Source organism: Delphinus delphis, chromosome 20 (genome assembly GCF_949987515.2).
Source record: "Delphinus delphis chromosome 20, mDelDel1.2, whole genome shotgun sequence".
Lineage (NCBI taxonomy): Eukaryota > Metazoa > Chordata > Mammalia > Artiodactyla > Delphinidae > Delphinus > Delphinus delphis.
The window spans coordinates 3,292,429-3,310,273 of record NC_082702.1 but is presented as its reverse complement, the minus strand read 5'-3'; the positions used below and the strand labels follow the sequence as shown (position 1 = coordinate 3,310,273).

The 17,845-nt window shown below is 51.1% G+C and overlaps 1 protein-coding gene across 3 annotated transcripts; it reads right to left on the bottom strand.

Moving 5' to 3' along the window:
• Position 1: 1 nt before the first annotated feature.
• Positions 2-13,846, bottom strand: HSPBP1 (HSPA (Hsp70) binding protein 1). 3 transcript variants are annotated; one of them, XM_059999084.1, is made up of 8 exons: positions 13,753-13,846; positions 12,987-13,193; positions 10,658-10,862; positions 8,707-8,931; positions 4,871-5,026; positions 4,682-4,778; positions 4,109-4,220; positions 2-471 (listed from the first exon to the last, which is right to left on the bottom strand). In XM_059999084.1, exons 2-8 carry the CDS (start codon positions 13,188-13,190, stop codon positions 397-399), a joined length of 1,074 nt encoding a protein of 357 aa, XP_059855067.1. In that variant the 5' UTR covers positions 13,191-13,193; positions 13,753-13,846; the 3' UTR covers positions 2-396. The 3 variants fall into 3 exon arrangements, 2 of the variants coding, with proteins under 2 accessions (XP_059855067.1, XP_059855066.1); XM_059999083.1 differs by lacking the exon at positions 13,753-13,846 and adding an exon at positions 13,613-13,690; XR_009517428.1 differs by lacking the exon at positions 13,753-13,846 and adding an exon at positions 13,613-13,690 and having other exon boundaries at positions 434-471; positions 4,893-5,026.
• Between the last annotated feature and the right edge of the window lie 3,999 nt (positions 13,847-17,845).

Genomic DNA, 17,845 nt, shown 5'->3' with positions numbered 1-17,845 from the left:
CTTTAGATAGCAACACTTTTATTATTCCCAGGTTCCGCCCGCAGCTGTTCCCTCCATGGCTCCCCATGTCCCCTAAGATCGTGCCCCTCCTCCCCAACCAAGGCACTCTCCAGGGGAGGTGACAAAGGTGGCAGTGAAGGAGGTGGTGAAGGAGAAACACCTTTACTGGAAGACCAGTGTGGACACGAGAAGGGGGAATGGAGTGAGGGTGCACGAGAGGTGGGGTCCAAGGAGCCAGTGCCTTTTTCAGCGCCCCTTCTGAGGGCTGAGAAGAGTCGGGCTGACACGCCCCGGCACCATCAAGGCCCTGCTCTCCTTTGGGAGAGGGCCTCGTGGGTGAGGGGGAGTCAGGAGGCCTGGGGTTCCCACAAAGAGAGGGAGAGAAGCCACCGGGTTTCACCGATCCATGCTGTCGTCCGTCGGGGTGGAGAAACAGGTCTGTAGCAACTTTTCGCAGAACTCCAGCTCCTCCTGGATTGGGGTGTGAAATTGGGAGCCCTGAGTGCAGAGGCCACCCCCTGCCTTCACCAGCTTTGCCCACAGAAACGGCTCCTCTTCCCTCCCACCCACCACCCCAGAAGCTTCCTGTCTCACCCCACTGGTCTGTCCTCACATCAGCCCCCGCCAGCTTGTCCTAACTCCCAGAAATGACCAACCTCGATTAATCCCTACTTAAAATCCCTTCCATGGATACAAACTCCAGAGACCAAGAAGGAAGCACTGATAGATTGGACCACATAAACATAAAAGGTATCTGCATAGCAGAAAGATGCCAGAAACAAAAGTGAAAGAAAAACAACAATTTGAGGTGAAAAATATTTGCAACTCATCACAAACGTCTAACATACTTAATACTTCAAGAGCTTTAATGGGGGCTTCCCTGGTGACGCAGTGGTTAAGAATCTGCCTGCCAACGCAGGGGATACGGGTTCGAGCCCTGGTCCGGGAAGATCCCACATACCATGGAGCAACTAAGCCCGTGCGCCACAACTACTGAGACTGCGCTCTAGAGCCCGTGAGCCACAACTACTGAAGCCCGCGTGCCACAGCTACTGAAGCCTGCACGCCTAGAGCCGGTGCTCTACGACAAGAGAAGCCACCGCAATGAGGAGCCCGCGCACTGCAACGAAGAGTAGCCCCCGCTCGCCACAACTAGAGAAAGCCCGCAGGCAGCAACGAAGACCCAATGCAGCAATCAATCAATCAATCAAATTTTTTTAAAAAAATAAAGCTTTAATAAATCAGTTGCAAAACCACCACCCATTAGATAAATGGGCAAAGGATATGAATGAGTAGTTCACAAAAAAAGGAAAAAGATGCCCAACTTCACTCACGGGAGAAATGCAAACATAAACTGGACTGGAATACTGCTTTTCACCAATAAGCTTGAAGAAAGGTCAAATGGCTTGAGGAAAAGCTTGAAGAAAGGTCAAATGTCTTGAGGCACCCTATCCTGGCCAGGATGTGGGAAAGTTGAGTACCCTCATGGCTGCAGTGTCGACTGGTTCAACTTCTATGGAGAACAACTTGGCAACAGCTAAGGACATGGCGCTTAAACCCTGTAACTTCATCTTTAACCTACCTTAACCCAGCCTTTCCTTTTCTAGAAATTGTTCTATAGACATACTCCTAAAGTTACATGTGTAAAAGGTTATTCTTTTAGCAGAGTTGATAGTAGTGAAAGAGTGGAAACAAACTCCAAGAGGATAGAGCCATAGGCACCGACAGGAAACACACTCGTGGATATGTTATGAAAGGGAATATGGCAAGAGCAGAATAGTGGTCAGAATAGGCTGAGTTTACACAAAATGAAGAGAGGAAGAGGAAAAGAATTGATATGTACATTTCCTTGTATGTGCACAGACTATCTTAGGAAGGCCACAGGAAGAACTGGGTGGATAGGAATAGGGGTAGGAGGGAGGCTTTTCACTGTTTATCCTCTCATGCATCTTGAATTTTGAACCACATGACTGTGGGGCCTATTCAAAAAGCACCAATGTAATTTAATTTAACCCTACACAGGGCCCACAAAAATACCTACAAAAGAGGACTGGCTAAATCATGATGTAATCACTTCAGAGAATACTATGCAATTATAATATTGAATTACACTGAAATTAAAGCACACTTCTATTTACATATCTGGAAAGAGTTCTAAGACAGACACATAGGGGAGAAAGAAGGCCATGTGAAAACAGAGGCAGAAATCGGAGTGACGGATGTATCCATAAGCCAAGGAACGTCAAGGACTGCCAGCAACTACTAGAAGCTGGAAGAGGCAAGGAAAGATTCTTCCCTAGAACCTTCAGAGAGAGCACAGTCTTGCTGACACCTTGACTTCAGACTTCTGTTCCCCAGAACTGTGAAACAATACATTTCTGTGTTAAGCCACCCAGTGTGTGGTACTCTGTTACAGCAGCTCTAGGAAACAAATGCACCACCTTACCTAAAATATCACTGCCCACCATTCTCTAACCCCTCACTGGTTTAATTTTTCCTCACTGTAGTTCTAACTTCCTCGTGTCATATTATACACGACAGTATATGTTAAATTATATACATACGTATTACACGTGTGTGTATAGATAGATAGACATGTATCTGTAAATATGTATTTGTGTGTGCGTTTGTCTACATTTTTATCTGTTACCCCATGAGCCCCATGAGAACCAAGGCTGTATCCCTTTGCTCCAAATCTCCAGTGCTCAGGTTGGGACCTGGCACATGGGTGACCTGCCCCTGATGGAAAAATGAAGGTTTCCACAGCTGTATACGTATGTAGAACTTCTCACATTGCACACTTTCAATATAGGTAAATTATACCTCAATAAAGCTGTTAAAATTTGTTTTGAAAACAAAAAACAAGGCATGTTGGCCGGTTCACACGAGGCTTCCCTCACCAGGTTGGTCTCACGGTCTGGTACCAGGATCTGGCACACCAGAGGCTCAGGGGACAAACACACGGATGCATCAAGCAAGGATGGCTAAAACCACAGGCCGGACGAGGGCCGGGGCTGCCCCTGCCCCCCATGGGCACAAATCTCCACGGGTTCCCGACGAGGTCAGGAGGCGAGCCCCTGGGGGCGGGCACTGTGCCTCTCCCAGTCACCCCCGCTCCTCACACCCAGTGCCCAGCACCCTTCTGTAAACACCTGATGGTGTCCACAGAGGAATGATCTCAGCACAATGGAAGTCCCAAGAAGCTGGCACGTTTGCTCTGTCCAGCTTTGCTGAAGCACCAGCGTCTGGGCGGTACTGTAACGGCTGGATAAATTACTTAAGTAAAGTTAACTAAATCACTTAATCCTTTAAATAATTAAATAACTACTGAATATGTAATTAGTTGTTCTTTATCACTTATTTGTTACTTATCTATTTAAATACCTGAGTTGTTACTTATCACTTGTTACTCAGTATCTATATAATTAATATCTAATGAGTTATCACTTATTTGTTACTTACCTATTTAACTATTTGGTGAGTTATTTATCGCTTGTTATTTATCACTTGTTACCCTTTATCTAATTAAATAGCTAATGAGTTATTTATCACATATTAGTTACTTACCTATTTAATCAAATATTTAATTTGTTGCTATTTATCATTTACTTATTTATCAATCTAAAAATACTTAAATATTTGAATGATATGATGTAAACAACAATATTAAATAATTTGGATAATAATTAGATGAGTTTGGGGGAATTCCCTGGCGGTCCAGTGGTTAGGACCCAATGCTTCCACTGCAGGGGTTACAGGTTCTATCCCCACTTGGGGAACTAAGATCCCGCAAGCTGTGAGTCATGGCCAAAAAAAAAAAAAAAAAAATTAAATGAATTCGTTAACTCTTTAACTCTCAAAACCCCGAGCTTCTGGTTCTCCGTGCAAATCCCCCTGGTGTTAACACAGCACGAGTCACATGGTGGGGGGGGGGGCAATAAATGTTTGCTGAATGATGACTAGAGAAACACATGAATTGCAAAGAGGATGTAAACAAAAGCGTGGGCGAAGAGACCACAGAGACCCAGAAGGCAGGCACCAGGCTGGCCCCTCCCACAAAACGGCCGGGTCCCCTGGGCCAGCGCCCCGCCCCCCCCATCAGCAGTACCTGGTACTCCTCGTGCTGCTGCAGCAGCTGGCACCGGTGCCGCAGAAGCTCCTCCAGGCCCAGCTCGGGCTCCCGGCACTCCCGCACACCCTGGGGGAAGTCCGTCACCAAGCTGCGGGAACAGGAGAGCAGCTCTTGGGACCTCGCTCTGCACAGCGCCCCGAACCACGCAAGCTGCTCCCCCACACTGGGCCTCAGTTTCCCCACCTGCAACGTGGACTTGACTCCTGTCCCCGCCCCAGCCCAGGGACTTCGATGAGACTTGTACAAAACAGGGCACACAGCACAGTGCCCGGCCTGGAGCCGACTCCACACGTGAGAGCTGCTGCCTGCTTGTCCAGCTGCTCCATTCCATCGTGTTTTAAGACTCTAATCTGCTTGTACTTTGTGCGGGGGATGGGGGAGTATGAGTGTGAGAAAGACCCTCCCCCTCCTCCCCAGGCTGCTGCGGCAGCCCCCAAAGGTGAGGAAACTGAGGCTCAGGGAGGGCCAGCGCCGTGGTTCCTGCTCCCCTCTGACCCTAAACCCTTCAGCCCCCACGGGGGGGGCCGGTCCTTTTGGGCCCCAGCGCACCTGCACAGGGCTCCAAGCACGTGCTCATGGAAGGGGCTGTGTTCTGTCCGGACGAGGGCCACCAGCTGCTGGACCATGCCCATGGAGCACAGGGTCCCTGCGGAAGGGCAACGGGGTCAGAGGGGCAGTCCCTTCCCCTGTGCACTCCCCGCTAGGAACCATCCCAGCTCCCTGCCCTGGCCACCCCACCTTTGTGTTCAGGGTGGCCCACCAGCAGGTTCTGCAGCAGGAACGCCGACTTGACCTTGAGCTTTTGCACCTGCTGCTGCATGGCCCGCATCAACACAGAGAAGCCGTCCAGGCGGAGGAACTGCAGCAGCCCAGCCTCCTGCTCCCGGACCAGGCCTGGGGAGGGGGGAAGGCGGGGCCTTGAGGTGACAGTCACCACTGCCACCATTATCGTCCCCATTATCTCACCATCACCATCATCACCACCATCATTACTGTCATCACCCACCACCATCACCACCAATATCATCATTACCATCATCACCACTACCATCACCACCATCAACACCACACTCATCACCATCACCATCATCACCATGACCACCACCATCCCCAATAATCACCATCAGTATCATCACCATTATCACCACTACCATCATCACCCACCATCATCATTACCATCACCACCATCATCACCAGTATCATCATCATTACCATCATTACCATTACCATCACCACCATAAACACCACAATCATTACCATCAAGACCATCACCCTCATCACCATCACCAATATCGTCATCAGTATCATCACCATCCTCATCATCGATTTCTACGGGTCCGTGCTTCGCAAGCATTACTTTAAGTATTTTTAATTTAGGGACTTCCCTGGTGGTACAGTGGTTAAGAATCCGTCTGCCAACGCAGGGGACATGGGTTCGAGCCCTGGTCCAGGAAGATCCCACATGCCACGGAGCAACTAAGCCCATGCACCACAACTACTGAGCCTGCGCTCTAGAGCCCGCAACACAACTACTGAGCCCGTGTGCCACAACTACTGAAGCCCGCGTGCCTAGAGCCCGTGCTCCACAACAAGAGAAGCCCGCGCACCGCAACGAAGAGTAGCCCCCGCTCGCCACAACTAGAGAAAGCCCGCGTGCAGCAACGAAGACCCAAGGCAGCCAAAAATAAATAAATAAATTTATTTTTTTAAAAAAGAGCAGAGTACTTTAAAAAAATATATTTTTAATTGAGATATAATTCCACAGTCTGTACAATTTACCTTCCTAAAGTATACAATTCAGTGGTTTTTAGTATATTCACAAGGTTGGCTTACCATAACTATCTAACTCCAGAATATTTTCATCACTCCCAAAAGAAGCCCCATACCAGTTAGCAGTCCCTCCCCCCAGCTGGCAACCACTAATCCGCTTTCCACATCTATGAATTTGCCTCTTCTAGACATTTCATATAAATGGAATCAAACACTATGTGGTCTTCTGTGGTTGGCTTCTTTCACTCAGCATGTTTTCTAGGCTCGTCCAGGTTACAGCATGAATCAATATTTCATTCCTTTCAATGGTTGAATAGTATCCCATTGTATGAATAAGCCACGTTTTTTTTAATCCATCCATCCATTGATGGGAACATTATCTCTTTTTAATCCTCAAAACCACCCTAGGAGGTGAGTGCTCTAGGAATCCCATTTTACTGATGAGGAAACTAAGACCCAGAGAGCCAGACTACTTCGTGAGGGTGACAGGCACCCTGGAAGGCCTCCGAGTATGACAGAACCAGCCTGAGGGGTGCACCTCCAAGGAGGCGCCGACTTGGGCAGGGTCTAGGCCAGGATAGATGGGAGCTCCCAGAAACCCGTGGCCAGTAAATCCCTGACACGTGGCAAGTGCCACTGAGGACCTGAGTTGTTAATCTCATCTGAGTTTAATTTATTTCAGTTTAGGGTAAAAAAGTGAAGCAGTGGTACAGCATGTTCCCATTAAGCACAACTTCGTTCCCTCACTAGAACTACACTCCACACTGACCGCTAAAAATACAGCCTGAGGTGAGATGTGCTTTATGTGTAGGATGTACACTGGGTTTCAAAGACGTAGAGTGAAAAAAAAAGATGTAAAATATCTCATTAATACTCCACATAATGATGGGCCGAAATGATAATAATTTGGATATATGGGGTTAGATAAAACATTACTCAATTTAAAAAATAAAAAAAAGGACAGGCGGATGGTGAGGGGAAGACATGACAACGCTCCACATCCGCTCTGCCTTCACGATGGATCCAGGAGCAACCACTTCCCTTCACTCCAGGGCCTCTCCACTGGGCACAGCTGACATGCGGGTACAGGCCATTCTGTGTCGTGGGGGCCGCCCTGTGCACTGGAGGGTGTTGAGCGGCAGCCCTGGCCTGAGCCCACTAGATGCCAGTGGCCTGGAGATGCATCTCCCTGGGGGCGCCCCCACCTCCCTCCTCCGCAGCTCTCACACACTCCTCCACCTGACCTTCTCTTGGTCTGCGGCCAGAGGGTGAACCTCTGTGAGCCTCCACGCACCGGGCCGCAGGAGCAGTCAGGAGACCGACCAAGCAAAGGGCTCGTAGCACCAGGGCTGGCCTGTCCTAACCACTTTCCAAAAGGTGGCCGCCACACGATGGCATACCCTGCAGCCAAGCCCACCCCCCAAAAAAGAAGACAGATGCCACGGAATTGTACACTTGGAAATAGTTATGTGCATTTTACATCAATTTTTAAAAGTATAAAAGGCCTCGGGCTTCCCTGGTGGCGCAGTGGTTAAGAATCCGCCTGCCAGTGCAGGAGACACGGGTTCGAGCTCTGGTCCGGGAAGATCCCACATGCTGCGGAGCAACTAAGTCCGTGCGCCACAGCTACTGAGCCTGCACTCTAGAGCCTGCGAGCCACATCTACTGAAGCCTGAGCGCCTAGAGCCTGTGCTCTGCCACAAGAGAGGCCACCACAATGAGAAGTCTGCGCACCGCAAGGAAGAGTAGCCCCCGCTCGCTGCAACTAGAGAAAGCCCGTGCACAGCAACAAAGACCCAACGCAGCCAAAAATAAAAATAAATAAAATAAATAAATAAAAATAAAAGGCCTCAGCCGTAAGAAAAAAATGAAATTTTGTCATTTGCAACAACGTGGATGGACTTGGAGGTATTACGCTCAGTGAAATAAGTCAGAGAGAGAAAGACAAATATGGTATGTTATCACTACCTGGTATAGTGGTATGTTATCACTTATATGTGGAATCTAAAAAATAAAACAAACTACTGAGGGACTTCCCTGGTGGTGCAGTGGTTAAGACTCCACGCTCCCCATTCAGGGGGCCCAGGTTCGATCCCTGGTCAGGGAACTAGATCCCACACGCATGCTGCAACTAAGAGTTCGCATGCCACAACTAAGAAGGCTGCCTGCCACAACTAAGACCCGGCACAACCAACCAAATAAATAAATAAATAAAATATTTTTTAAAAAATAAAATAAAACAAACTATTGAATATAATAAAAAAGAAGCAGACTCACAGATGTAGAGAACAAACTAGTGGTTACCAGTGATGAGAGGGAAGCGGGGAGGGACAAGACAGGGGTGGGTTTTAAGAGGTACCAAAAAAGAGGAAAAAAAAAAAAAGATAAAGGGCATTGAATTGATAGTTCCTGTAGCTCCTGCCTGGCATCCTGGATTGCATTCTCTGGGAGAAGCTGACTGCCCAGCTTGAGCTGTGATGACACTCAAGCAGCCCCCGAGAGGACCCCGCCCATGACAAGGAGTGATCGGGGCCCCAAATGCCAACAGTGCCAAGACTGAGAGCCCTGAGGGGCCTAAAAGCACTCAAGCTGGGCCTCGTCCCGTGTTGTGAGGCTCTGGCTCTCTGACCAGCGGCAGGTGTGGCAAGCTCACCGCTCTGTTCCCAGCACCCAGCAGAGCCCCGGCAGGTACTGGGGATACACGAACACACAAGGCCCCTCTCTCTCTGCCCCAAAGCAGATCCAGAAGCTGGCACCAGCCCTAGGGACCCGAGCCCCTCCCCGGCAGCCCCCGGGACACTCACAGGAGATGGCGAAGAGGGCCTTGACGCGCACAGCATCGCAGGGGTCCCGATCCAGCAGGCGCAGCAGCTTGCGCAGTGCGCCAAGGCCCAGCACCTGCTCCTGGATGGCTGCCACGTTCTGGCTGCACGTGCCGATGAGCTGCGCCGCCCGCCACCGCAGCCCTGCAGGCCCCGCCTCCAGGTAGCGGCCCACCAGCAGGTGCATGCCGGACAGCTGGCAGAAGTCTGTGTGGAGAGAGGGGAGCAGACAGGCCAGGTGTGATGAGCTGAGCTGTGTCCCCACAGATTTACATTGAAGCCCTAGCCCCCAAGGCCTCAAAACATGTCTCTATCTGGAGACAGGGCTTTAAAGAGGTGACTAAAGTGAAACGGTGTCATGGGATGGGGCCCTAATCCAATATGACTGGGGCCCTTATAAAAAAGAGGAGATTAGGACACAGACATGCACAGAGGGATGACCACATGAGGACAGAGCAAGAAGGCCCCCATATACAAGCCAAGGACAGGGGCCTCAGAAGAAATCAACCCTCGGACTTCGAGCCTCCAGAACTGTGAGAGAAGAGCCTTCTGTTGTTTAAGTCCCCAGTCTGTGGTGCTTTGTTACGGCAGCCCAACTGGACAAATACACCAGGTGAGGCTGAGGGGAGCCTGCCCCCAAGGGCAGGCTCTCCCCAAGCACCCAACTGGGGGTCTGTCCAAGGCCAGTGTGTCTCAACAATGTCAGCATTTGGAGGGTCAGGGTCCCAGGCTCCAGTCCACTAAATGCCAGTTCTGACCCCCAGTCTTTGTGACAATCAGAACATCCCCCGTGGGAGAACACACCACACCAGACGTCCGCAAACTACAGCCTACCACCTGTTTTCTGTATTGGTGAGCTTGGTGGTTCTTCAAAAAGTTAAATACAGAGTTACCCTGTGACAACTCTTACATATATATCTAAAAGCATCGAAAGCAGAAACTTGAACACATGCTTGTACACCAGTGTTCACAGCAGCTTTATTTACTATAACCAAAGGGGGAAGTGACCCAAATGCCCGTCAACTGATGAACGAATAAACAACATGTAGCCCATCCACACACTGGCGCCTCAGTCAGCCACAAAAAGTAATAAAGTTCTGATACAGCTACGACATGGAAGAACCTTGAAAACATCACCTTCAGTGAAGGAATCCAGTCACAAAAGGTGACATATTCTACTATTCCATGTACCTAAAATGTCCAGAACAGACAAATCCACACCATCAACGACCACACCACACCCCTCCAAGTGGAAGTGACCACTCATCCTTCTATTGGCTTCTCGGCATTCAGCATAAAACCCACAGCACCAGCCTTGGCCCGTGAGCCCCGTATGCCCAGCGTCACTTCCTAGACCTCGCCCCTCACTCACTCTGCTCTGCTGGCTTCACTGCTGTTCCCACACAGGCCAGGCAGGTTCCCACCTCAGGGCCTTTGCACTGGTCATTCCCTCTACCTGGAATGCTTTTTCCAGAGCTAATCCCATGACTCACGCCCTCACTTCAGGTCTCTGATCAAATGCCACTCCTCGGGGAGGCCTTCTCTGACTACCCCATCCAGGACCACCTCCTGTCTCTTACTCTAGGGAGTGGCAATGGACTCCCAGCAGACTAGGGTGACATGGTCAGTCTCAGAGAGCATCAGGGAGGTGGTGGACTGAACCTGGCACCATCACTGCTCCTGATGGCAAGCAGACCAAGCAGGGAGGGACAGGGCAGTCTCACCTGGGGCCTGAGTCAGAGCCGGAATGGAGGGGTGAGGCTGGGAGGCTGGGAGGAGGCTGGTTGTGTGGTCCCTGAGACAAAGGACAAGGGCTGGGCTGCAGCAGGACCCAGGGCTTAGGAGGAGGAGGCAAGAGACAGAAGGGAGACCAGAAGGCAGAAGGGACAGGACCCTGGAGGCTGGGGGCAGGCTGGAGCGGGCCTGGCTGTACCTGCGGCGTTGTCCATGTTCTCGCACAGGTCGGCCAGCAGCTCCAGGGCCCCCTCGCGCTCTTGCTGGTCAGCAGCCAGTTCAGCCTCACCAGCTGAGGGGGTTGTGGGCTGGGACAGCACTCGGAGGCAGTTCTTCATCTGTTCCACCTCTTCCCGCTGGCCCCGGAAGGCAGCCGACATGGCCTCCTGCAGCCACTGGCGCCTCTGGGGGTTGAGGCGGAGCGGGAGGGCGGGGGAAAGAAGCAAACCTCATCAATAATCAACTCAGGAATAATAAAATAAAAAATAATAAAATAAAAAATAATAAAATAAAAAATAAAAATAAAAGAGTCGTTAATAATAACAGCCACCATCTGAGAGCTGAGTGTCCTTCAGTCAACACGTACCTACCGGGCACCTTCTCTACTCACAGACTCGTTTCTAGACGCTATATCTATGGAGAGACTGGCTGTGGGGCGTGAGAGGAAAAAGAGGGGTCAGGACACCTAGGTTTTTGTCCTGAACAACTAGAAGGAGATGGGGAAGACTGCAAGAGAAGCAGCAGTATGCGGGCCTCTCACTGTTGTGGCCTCTCCCGTTGCGGAGCACAGGCTCCGGACGCGCAGGCTCAGCGGCCATGGCTCACGGGCCCGGCTGCTCCGCCGCATGTGGGATCTTCCCGGACCGGGGCACAAACTTCTGTCCCCCGCATCAGCAGGCGGACTCTCAACCACTGCGCCACCAGGGAAGCCCTAGAGCTCAGTTTTGAACTTGTTAAGTTTGAGGGATCATGACACACCCAAGGCCAGATATTGAGTATGCTGCCTGAAGTTCAGGGAGGAGGTCCAGCCTTGATCTCAACCTCGAGGATTTCTCAACCTCGACTCTGCTGACACTTTGAGCTGGATTGTTCTGCCGTGGGGGTCGTCCTGTGCACTGCAGGGTATTGAGCAGTATCCCTGGCCTCCACCCACCAGATGCTAACAGCACTGCCCCCACCTCCCACCCCCCTGACCCCACCATGGTTAAAACTGCCCCCCCAGGAGAGCACCACTGGCCTAGAGATATAAATTTAAGAATCATCAGGGCTTCCCTGGTGGCGCAGTGGTTGAGAGTCCGCCTGCCGATGCAGGGGACATGGGTTCTTGCCCCGGTCTGGGAAGATCCCACATGCCGCGGAGTGGCTGGGCCCGTGAGCCATGGCCGCTGAGCCTGCGTGTCCAGAGCCTGTGCTCCGCAACGGGAGAGGCCACAGCAGTGAGAGGCCCGCGTACCGCATAAAAAAAATAATTAAAAAAATTAAAAGAATCATCAGAGGAAAACGTCAACGTGAGATCACACAGGAAGTGAGGGTAGAAGAGAGAGTCCTGGTGTGCTCCATGGTTAAGAGGCTGGGGAATGAGGATGAACCAACAGAGGAGATGGGGAAGAAGAGCCAGTGAGTGGGATGAAAAGCAGAAAAGCATGTTGTTCCAGATGCCAAATGAAGAAAGAACTCAAGGGGAGGGGGTAGTAATCAAATGCTACTAGTAAGTCAAATAAGATAAGCGCTGAAAACTGGCCGCTGGTTTTTTGGTTTTTGGCCAGGCTCCGTGGTCACTGTCCTGGATAAATTTGGGCAAGATGTTAATCTTTTTGTGCCTGTTGCCTACCTCATGGTCCCAGAGGTTCAATGACATCATGGATGTAACTGAATTAGCACCATATTTTGTATACTGTAATTGTCATCGCCAACTAAACATCATGTATAACAAATATTGCTATTAATCTCCGAAACAACCTTCCATGGTTAAGGATTACTGTTATTCCCACTTCACAGATGAGAAAATGGAGGCACGGAAAAGTGCGACTTGCCCAAGGTCACATAGTCAGCCATCCACAAAGCCTTAAGTCAAATCTAAGCGGTCTGTCCACAGAGCCTGTGTTCTTAATGATAATATCCTGCTGCCTTCAGGAGCACGACCTATGTGCCAGGTTCTGTGTTGAGCCCTACTTCAACTGGAACCTCAGAACTACCCTGTGAAGTACCACTGTTATTCTTATCATCAACATCAACTTGCAACTAAAGAACTCGACGCTCAGAAACATGAAGTGATATACCCAAGGTCACACAGCTGTATGATGCTGAATCCACGACTGTCTGGCTCTGGAGAGCCCTTGCTTTTTCTTTTTAGCATAAGACTCTGTCTCCCAGCACAGTGCAGGGATCCAGGGATCTGACCTTCAGTCTACAATAACCCTATCGAGCACAAATACAGTCTACTATGCCTTCATAGCGGGACTCCCGCCCCTCCCCAGATATCTGTCCCCACGTCCCTCACCCCAGCTTCTCGGGTCCCCACCCTTTACCTCCTCACTCATGGGTTCTGGAGGGAGGTCTGGCTCTTCAGAGCCCGCCGTGATGGCCATCTGCAGCAGACCTTGGAGGTTTCGCGGTGGCGGGGGATTGCCGGAGCCGCCCGCGGAGGAGCCGCTGCCCCCTGACGAGCAATCCTGGGAGGCTGGGGGCAGCGCCAGGGGAAGGCGACTGCTCCCGGAGCCTTGGTTCGCCATGGGCTGTTTGCAAAGAAGGGAAGAATGTGTTGGGGTAGGGGATGGTCCCCGCTGAGGTAGCTCTGGCGTCCTGGCGGGTCGATTCCTGGGGGTCTGCTGATAAGGTGGCGTTTTAGGGAAGCTCCGCGGCCCCGCATGACCCCAAACCACTCTGCCCACACCCCCTTTAACCACAGCCCTCTTTTCTTCTCTCATACCAACAGGACCCTTCCCCAAAGTGACAAGTCCCTCCTTCCTCCCTAGCAACAGGCCCCACCTACTCTCCCTAGCAACCCCCTTCTCCATTTCCACTGCAGTCCTTCCCGTCTCTTAGCAACCCCACTGCCCAGCCTTCAGAGCAACAAGCCCTCCCTGTGGTCTTCTTAGCAACAAGTCTCCTCCCTCCTCTCCGAAGAGGGGAGCCTGAGCGGGGCGGACCTCACCTTCCCGGGCCTCGTGTCGCCGCCGCTACTAAAGGCAAACCCGCCCGCACCTGACTCTGCTGGGCGCCGCCATATTGACCGGAAATACTCACGGTCTCGCCCGGAATTTCCCCGTGCAGCCACCCAACTAAGGGCCGTACCTGGGCGTGAGGCTACTTCTCCCGATTCTTAAGTCCTTCCCACCTGGCGGGATACTTCGCTCGGCCTGGCCCCTCACCTAGGCCACGCCCCCCGCGCTCACGCTCTGGTGTAAGCCCCGCCCCCTGCCCGGATCCCGCCCCTAATGAGCCCCTCCTCCTCGTTGCAAGCTCCACCCTGCCCTAGTGTGGGCCCCGCTCCCCGGTCTGGCTCCGCCTTGGTTAGACCCCTTCCACACCCACGCACCCTGTCCCAGTTCTAAACTCTGCCCCTCGCCGCCACTTAAGGCTCCGCCCCTGTTCTAGGCCTTTCGCCCTCTCCCAGTTAAACCCCGCCCCCGTGCCCGTGCACCCGCCGCTCCCCGTTAAGCCCCGCCCTCTTCCTGGCCCCGCCCCACCCCGTGGTTGCCTGTAGCGAGGGTCCCCTCACCCTCGGGGCGTTTTCCCCTGCACCTGGGCCCCGATTCCGTCTTTTACTAGAGCCCTGGGTTCTCAACACTAATACCTGACCCAGGCAGAGTTTGGCCTGTCCCACCGCCTTCTTGGCCTCAATTTCCCCTTTCGTCATAGGAGGCTGCCCGTTACCCCCACCTGCAGCACCTGTGCGGACCTCTCTTATCCTCCAGCGTCTCCCTCGTGGAATCTTCCCTGAGTCCTGCCAGGTGCAAAGGAGGTGATTCTTGAAGCCTGGAAGTAAAATGCGCAGGCAAGGTGGTTTAGGCGGCTCGAGGCCTCCCTGCACCAGATTTGGGGCTCAGGTCCGGGAATGTGCCTGGTCTTTGGAGGTGTTTGCTTTGGGCTGGGCTTAGAGAAATCCTAGTTCTCTCTTCCATAAGAGGCCCTCCCACTCCAGGAAAAGGTTGTACTCAACTTTGGTGGAGCCCACAAGTCGCAGATATATTGAGCACACTGCTCGGTCTGGGATGTGCCGGGTAATCTTTTGGACAGAGATGGGAAGACCAAACATATAAGCCGTGTGTGTGTGTGTGTGTGTGTGTGTGTGTGTGTGTGTGTGTGTGTGTGTGTGTGTGTGTCTGTGTGTGTGTGTGTGTGTGTGTGTAGCACTGAGGAGGATAGCTATCAGACAGGCGTCTGGGCCCCTGGGTACCCTATTGTATCCATTTCCTGTCTCTGCTGTTAACAAATTACCAAAAACTTAAAACAACACAGATTTATAACCTTACAGTTCAGAAGCCCGGAATGGGTCTCCCTGAGTTAAAATAGTTAAACTCAAGGTGTCAGCACGGTTGTGTTTCTTCTGGAGGCTCCAGGGGAGAATGTTTCCTGGCCTTTTCCAGCATCTAGAGGCTGCCCACTTTCTTTGGATTGTGGCTGCATCATTTTGGCTACTGTTTCTTTCCGTATCCCATCTCCTCCTCTGACTCTGATCCTCATGCCTCTCCCTCATAAGAACTCTTGTGATTACATTTAGGGCCCACCCAAATGACCAGGACAACCTCCCCACCTAAGATTTTCAGTTCAATCACATCTGCAAAGTCCATTTTGCCATGTAGGTGACATATTCACAGGTTCTGAGAATTAGGATGTGGACATCTTTGGGGGCCCGTTGTTCAGCCTAATATACCTATGTACATGTATGTACAAGTCCATCTATCTGTAATACTGTTTACATATATTATTATACATAATGCCATATAATATATACGTACATATAACATGTAACTGTATATAACATTACAAATATGAACATATGTTTAATATAATGGTAGCCTAGATGAAAATTCCTCAGGTACCCTCTAAAAGACATAGCTTTGGGCTTCCCTGGTGGCGCAGTGGTTGAGAGTCCGCCTGCCAATGCAGGGGACATGGGTTCGTGCCCCGGTCCGGGAAGATCCCACATGCCGCAGAGCGGCTGGGCCCGTGAGCCATGGCCGCTGAGCCTGCGCGTCCGGAGCCTGTGCTCCGCAACGGGAGAGGCCACAACAGTGAGAGGCCCGTGTACCGCAAAAAAAAAAAAAAAAAAAAAAGACATAGCTTTTACAATGATCTGTAAGAAGGATGATCATATAATTTTCCATCCACAGCAAGACACTTGAGAGTGAAAACGGACCCTATTAATAATTACAGAATAACAGACATAAACCAGGACATGTGGTCACCCTCCTTTTTTTTTTTTTTGTGGCCACGCAGCTTACAGGATCTTAATTCCCTGACCAGGGATCGAACCCAGTCCCCAGCAGTGAAAGTGCCGAGTTCTAACCACTGAACCACCAGGGAATTCCCTGGTCACCCTGCATCTAAGGTTCTATTTGATCTGCTTCCTCACCTCATTTCCTCTCACTGTTCCCCTCCAGCTACACTGGCTCCTTCAATCTTCCCATAACACACCGGGCACACTCCTGCCACAGGGCCTTTGCACTGCTGTTTCCTCTGCCTGGAAGGCTCCTGGCACTTTATCTACATGGCTCTGACCCTCATTTTTCTTCAGTGTCCCTTCACTGAGGAGGCCTTTCTTGGCACGGTAGTGAAAACCATATAAAGACCTGGTGGTCTGGTGGGTAAGACTCCATGCTCCCAATGCAGGGGGCCCAGGTTCAATCCCTGGTCGGGAAACAAGATTCTGCATGCATGCTGCAACTGAGCCCGCATGCATGCCAGAACTAAGAGTCCACATGCCGCAACAAAGATCCCGCGTGCCGCAACTAAGACCCAGCACAACCTAAATAAATAAATATTTTTTAAAAAAAATCATACAGAAAATTACTCAACAAACATTTCCTGTCCCCATTCCCTCCTTTAGTTTCCACTTCATCACTGATCACGACTCTGTAACATACCATATATTTTGTGCTTTTTTTGTTTTGTTTTCTTTGTTTTGTTTTTTGGCTGTGAGGCTTGTGGGATCCTACTTCCCCTAACAGGGATCGAACCTGTGCCCCCTGCAGTGGAAGCACGGAGTCCTAACCACTGGACCACCAGGGACTTCCCAATATACCATATATTTTGATTATCTTGTTTATCTCTGGTCTCATCCACTGCAGTGAGAGCTCCATAGGACAGGGATCTTTGTTGATTTGGTTCCCTGCTGTACCCTCAACACTGGGAACAGTATCTGGCTTAGATTTGGCACTGAGTATAGATTCACGGAATGAAAGTGGTTGACTAGGAGACTTAAGGTTCATGGGTACACTCTATAGGTGATTTGGAAATTAAATGGGTGCCTAACACCTTTGGGTGTCTGATACAGGGGAATCCCGGATCACGTGGCAATCTAGCTGTGCACAGGTCCATGGATGATCTATAGTGGGACATATGATTATACTGGAGCCCACATGAAGATCTACGGGATCCAATGGTGGGCACAGAGAATAGACAGGGGCCTAAAAAAAACACAGGGACCTCAAGGGGTTCTGGAAGTTTCTCTGTAGGAGGATCGTGGATCCTAAATGGAGGTATGGATCCAAGATGATCCAAAACCCGGCACCCTGGGCTGTGGGTGGATACAGGGTCCTGATGCTAGTGGGGAACGGAGGCCTGGGTGGACAGCTTGGGGGTCTGGGGGAACAGAGATGAGCCTTGGATCAGCAATTCCCCAAATGCTTTCCCTCTCTCTGCTTCTGTCTCCCTTTTTCTCTGCCCGTCCAATCTGTCCCATATCCCCCCAGCATCTAGCCCTTCACCTGTATGTATCCTCCATCTTTTGTGGTCCCCAACTCTATCTCTCTTTGTCAGTCTCTCTTTCTACATCTCTCTGTCTCTCTCCAGTTCTCCCTCCACCTGTCTCTCTGTTTTGTTCCTCCCCCCTGGTCCCTTTCCAACTCTCTCTCCCACTTTTCTCCTGTTCTCTGACCCTCCATCCTTCCCCTGCCATCTTCCCCTGCGCCTTACCTTTACATCTTGCCCCTCTCTGCCCCCATCCCTCTATTTTTGTTAATTTCTCTCCCCCATCTCTCTGTGTCTCCACTGCTGTCTCTCTGTGGTCTCCCCTCCATTACTCTGGGTCTCTCCCCATCTCTGGCTCTGTTTTCTCTGTTCATCTCTCTTCCCATCTGTCTCTCCATATCTCTGTGCCTCTATCCCCCACCCCCTACTCCCTGTCTCTCCAACTCTTTCCCTTCATCTCGGTCTCTCTCCA

Excerpts from the sequence above, each read along its gene's own strand:
- HSPBP1 (XM_059999084.1), bottom strand. The coding sequence starts at position 13,190 with ATGGCGAACCAAGGCTCCGGGAGCAGTCGCCTTCCCCTGGCGCTGCCC. Across the intron at positions 10,863-12,986 it reads CAGAACCCATGAGTGAGGAG|AGGCGCCAGTGGCTGCAGGA; the intron begins GTAAAGGGTGGG and ends CTCAACCCCCAG. Across the intron at positions 4,779-4,870 it reads GGGCCACCCTGAACACAAAG|GGACCCTGTGCTCCATGGGC; the intron begins GTGGGGTGGCCA and ends GCCCTTCCGCAG.